Here is a 5000-nt window from a genome sequence, read left to right on the forward strand (position 1 = left end):
GAGCCAAAATCTTTGGGTGGAAGTTCGTAGGATGCCGTTGCCAGGCAAATTCATTTGGGTGCCCTAAGAGCAATGTAAATCTGGAGACCTCTTGAATTGTTTTTGCTGGTATTTACCATTGCTGACTCTTGGGTGCCCCTACAGAGGGTAGATTTGGTGGGGTGTCGTGCTCAAAAGCGACTGCCTGCCAGAAAACGATTGACTTCATAGACTGCCCCTTGTTAGCCTGGGAACTCCCACTTGTGATTAGGTGATTAGGTCTGGTGGTAACCAGGCAAGCCCCCGTAACTCTGGACTGCAAACAGTTATCTATACCAGTGGTTCCCAACCTTTTTCTTAAGGGACCCATGTTTTTACTATTGTAAGCTTTGGTGACCCAACCACGCGAGCGCCACAAGATCACAAGATGCTCTCCGTTTCCTGCGAAAACTTATTTTAGTTATTTTATTCCTCAATTCGTCTTTGGTCAAATATAGAATAAATGTTTAATGTAGCACTTACAATTTGTTGCGTCTATGCATTTATTAGTTAAATGCTTTGTCTTTTATTCAACATGGGCTATATATATTTAAAACGAAACCCCTTAAAATCAAGAGGGCTCCGCGACCCCCTGTGGATCTTTGGCGACCCATAAGGGGGGTCCCGACCCATAGGTTGGGAACCACTGATCTATACCAAAGTCACTGTACATACACCTGGCTGGCACCCTCCATTATCATCCCAGAAATGTTGGTGAGTTTGCAATCCTTTGCAATCCTTGCAATGCCTTGTTACTAAGCGGCTGCAAGAAAGTGACTGACCCCTGTAAGTCAGGATTGCAAAGGGCGATACTCACCAAAATTTCGGGGGTGACAGTGGAGGGCGCCAGGTGCATGTACAGTGAATTTGATGCTGCTGACCCTCTGTAGTCTAGAGTTACAGGGGGGCAGCCCATGAAGTCAGTCGTTTTCTGGCAGGCAGTCGCTTTTGAGCACGACAGGGGCTCTAGTTAATTGCCTTGTCTGTCCATTGGTGAAAACAGTATCTCTGCATCTCATCCCACAGTTACATCTGAAGTTAGCCTTACACATAATGTAAAAGTCGAATTAGTTATTAGTAGGGTGTCTCCAATGACATTTTAACCTCAAACTCCAGTTAGCAAAGGTACCCAACATGTCATTTTGGCAACACCATGTTTCCCAAGCCAAGTTACAAGAAAGAAGAGGAGGGGATTTTTTTTTTTTTTTTAAGAAAACATTGGAACACTTTGTCAGAGCACGGTAACATTAGAGTAAGGGTTAGTGACACCAATTATGTTACCCCCAACTGTCGCCACGCCACGGCTACCCAATAATCTCCATCTTGGCAACGTTCCCATCCATTCCCATGTTAGCCTATTCAGGTAAGAAGGAGCGAGAAAAAGCGGTAAGCTTAAACAGGGGAATTTTTGAGGAAAAAACTGGAGAAAAAAACTTTGTTTTGGCGGTGCTGGGCTGTTGGAGCAGAGCAGAGCTGAGCAGATTGGAGTGCAGCAGCACAACTCACATACCCAGGGCCGCTGCCAGCTGGCTGGGTACAGGACAATGTCATCTGAAAACCCACCCAGTACAATGTTATGTGGACCCAATTCTGCCCCCCCTCTCTGAGCCCGGGACAACTGACCTCCTTTGTCCCCTTCCTGTCGACTCCCCTGCATGTAGCGTACCGTCTGTGAGAATGTTGGCAGCCAACGAGCTAATCATGTTGGAGGGAAGCCAGCTGAGCCCAGCGCCAGGCAACCTGCAGTGGGCTACTGTCAGCTTTCTTTGCCGCTGCTAAATGTCAGGCAGTGCAGAGCGGAGCAGAGCAGAGCAGAGCCCTTGGCAGCCGGGCTATACTGCTACAGTACGCTAGGCTAGATCCTCTTTACTTCTTTCTTTCTTTCTTTCTCTCTCACTCTCTCTCTCTCGCTCTCGCTCTCTCTCTTTCTCATTGTCGCCAAAATCTCAGCGGGAAAATGCACACAATGGCACGCACGCGACACTGTTTGACCGTATGTGCACAATCACATGCACACAGATGCACATGCACACACACACACACACACACACACATATGTACACACACACACACACACACACACACACACACACACACACACACACACACACACACACACACACACACACACACACACACACACACACATTTAATTTCTTACAAAACACACTGGCATGCACACACACATTTTGAGCGCTCGCGCGCGCACACACACACACACTCATGCACGCGTGTGCAAGCACATGCACCATGGCATTGATGATCCTCACGTCAGGGTAATTATTTAAGGGGGGCAATTTATGGGCGAATTAAGACAGTTAAAGTGATTTAGTGCAAATGACGGCGGCCTTCAGAGGGTAGACTCTTCAGCACCGAGCGACTGACAGGAATCTTTTTTTTACACCTCTTTCTTCTCCTTCTCTCCATTTTCTTTTTTCTTCCTCGCTCTCTCGTTCGCTCGCTCCTTAGCTCTCCCTCCTTCTCATTCCCTCGTTTCTTTTCTTTCTACCCGTGGTGACAACCCTGCTAGCGATAGCTCCTGGCTTTTCTCGCTCACCGCGGTTTGCTCCGTCGGCGTGATCAAGCGGAGTGGCAGTGCCTGCCTGCCTGCCTGCCTGCCTGCCGTGCCGCGTGCGTGCCATCTTGAGGCGAGGACAGGCGAGGTGACAGGGACGGGGACGGGAACGGGGGAAGGCAAATTTGGCCTGACACTGCGAATCGTGCATGTTGAATGTTAAGTGTTTGTCACAGGTAAAAAAAACCCGAACATAACTATATTTTTTCCCGTGGCCTAACTTCACTAGAGTTTCTTCACCTGTCGCTCCGAATATATGCAGTTTCTTCAAAATATGCTCTTAATGCACGCGATGCTATGCATCGCTGTCGTTCCAGCTCACTTACAATCACTATAATTCACACTTTATGTCTTTCCCTGTCTTTTGCTCCTCTTTTTTTCCCTTTCTCTATAACTACCTCTCTAAATCTTCCTCTATCTCTCGTTCCCCTTGTCTTACCATTATGCCGTCTGTCCCGCCCCTCTCCATCTGTCTTTCCTTGCATTATCCATTTCTTGACGCGGCATCGCTCTATGCCTTGCGCCTCCTCCCTTTTCCTTTTCTTATCATGCCATCCCTCTATACCTCCGTCCTATGTTCTCCCTCTCCTTCTCTGTCTTCACTTTATCCCTTTCTCTGTCTCCACTCTTGCCCTGTTCCCCTCCTTTCCCTATCTTGTTGGTACCCCCTCTCTCCTTTCTTCTCATTTATTCCTCTTCCTCCATCCCCCTCTTCTCTCCTTTTCTCCATCCATATACCCTTCTCTCCCTCATCCACCACTCTCTCCCATCCCTTCTATCTATATCTGTTCTCCTTTCTTCTCCTCCTCTCATTCTCCTCTCTCCTCTATCCGTCTTTTCTCCACCCTGCTCTGTTTGCCTCTGTCCCTCTCTCCTCTTGCCTCTACCCTCTATCTTATCTGCTCTCCTCTCCTCTATCCCTCTCTCCTCCTCTCCTCTCCTCCTCCAGGCTCTCCGTTTAGGGATGAGATCACCCTGGGTGTGCTGCAGCTTCAGGAGAGTAACCGTCTGGAGATCCTGAAGCGCCGCTGGTGGGAGGGGGGCCAGTGCCCCAAGGAGGAAGACCACCGTGCCAAAGGTCACTACGCACACTCTTTGCACCTTATACACACAGTTAACTATACACACACACTTTACACCATGTCACTTTACTTTACATAGTATTTCACTTTTTGTCCTGCACCTGCATCTTGGATGTGCGCACCACTAACTGACTTGAAAGGCCACTTTACACACATTTTACAATCTTTCTTTCGTACAGGAGAATAATCAGACACCTCACAATACAATACATACAACTTCTGGGATAATATTTGGAGTATGTTAAGACATTGTTTTTAAAATGTAAGCTAACTGGATCCTCCTTTAACTCTGTTAACTGTATTCACTCTCTTTCTCCCTGCCTTTGTTCCTTTTTTCTGCCTGTCTGTCTTTCCTGCTTATTGTTTTGTGTTGTTTTTCTACTTCCCTTTCCTCCTTTCCTATCTTTCTTTCTTTCTTGAATTTTTATGTTGCATTTTGTGTTTTGCAGTCTTTATTCACAAATTGGCACAAGCACTCTGTTATTTATTTCTTGTGAGTCTGTGTGTGTGTGTGTGCGTGCGTGCGTGCGTGCGTGCGTGCGTGCGTGCGTGCGTGCGTGTGTGTGTGTGTGTGTGCGTGCGTGTGCGTTTGTGTGTGTGTGTGCGTGCGTGCGTGCGTGTACATCAATAAGCAATTTAAGCAGATAAAAGAAGAAGCCCATCAAGCATGCCAATAAACACAAATAAGCAGAGAAGTAAACAGAAACAAAATTGCCCCTTTTTGTATGATGGTGCCAAACCTTTGATTTGACAATGTGTTGATGAACATCTATTTCATTAGCCTGCCTTTAGCCTGTCTTTATACCAGTATCATTATCCATAATTTTGCACACACACACACACACACACACACACACACACACACTGCACGCACGGTCGCATGCACACAAACATGCGCACATTATAAGGAAGCCAATAAGTGACATAATCTGATTTTAAGTGCCACACATTGACTTTGTCATTTACCAAGGACAACACATTCCCATACAGTAGATGAGTGTTTTAATTACTCATTTGATATGCAGACTTATTTTCCTCATTTTAATGGTATAGATATATTCAGTAAAACAGCACTTAACACAGACCGATCGATACATATTTCATGGGAGAGATTAAATTGATTGTAATTTTTGCATAGTACAACAGTCAATAAAAGCACTTCTAATTTTATGATGGTCACCATTACAGTTGATAGCACAACTGAGCATAGGGAGCACTGATAAAGGCAGAACCCTAAAACATCTGCTGTACTCTGCTATTTTTTTATTTATTTTTTAAACACTTGTGCTTGACTTCAGTATCTTTTACAGTGTGCGAACCTGCTG

At 46.0% G+C, this 5000-nt stretch overlaps 1 protein-coding gene across 1 annotated transcript in view; it reads left to right on the forward strand.

Moving 5' to 3' along the window:
• LOC134435733 (glutamate receptor ionotropic, kainate 5-like) overlaps positions 1–5000 on the forward strand; it is a 182695-nt gene that overhangs the window by 170997 nt on the left and 6698 nt on the right. Inside the window, exon 18 of the mRNA XM_063184779.1 lies at positions 3543–3671. Within this exon, the coding sequence (XP_063040849.1) occupies positions 3543–3671 (129 nt within the window). The remainder of the gene's footprint in view (positions 1–3542; positions 3672–5000) is intronic.

Source organism: Engraulis encrasicolus, chromosome 20, assembly GCF_034702125.1.
Source record: "Engraulis encrasicolus isolate BLACKSEA-1 chromosome 20, IST_EnEncr_1.0, whole genome shotgun sequence".
Classification (NCBI taxonomy): Eukaryota; Metazoa; Chordata; class Actinopteri; order Clupeiformes; family Engraulidae; genus Engraulis; species Engraulis encrasicolus.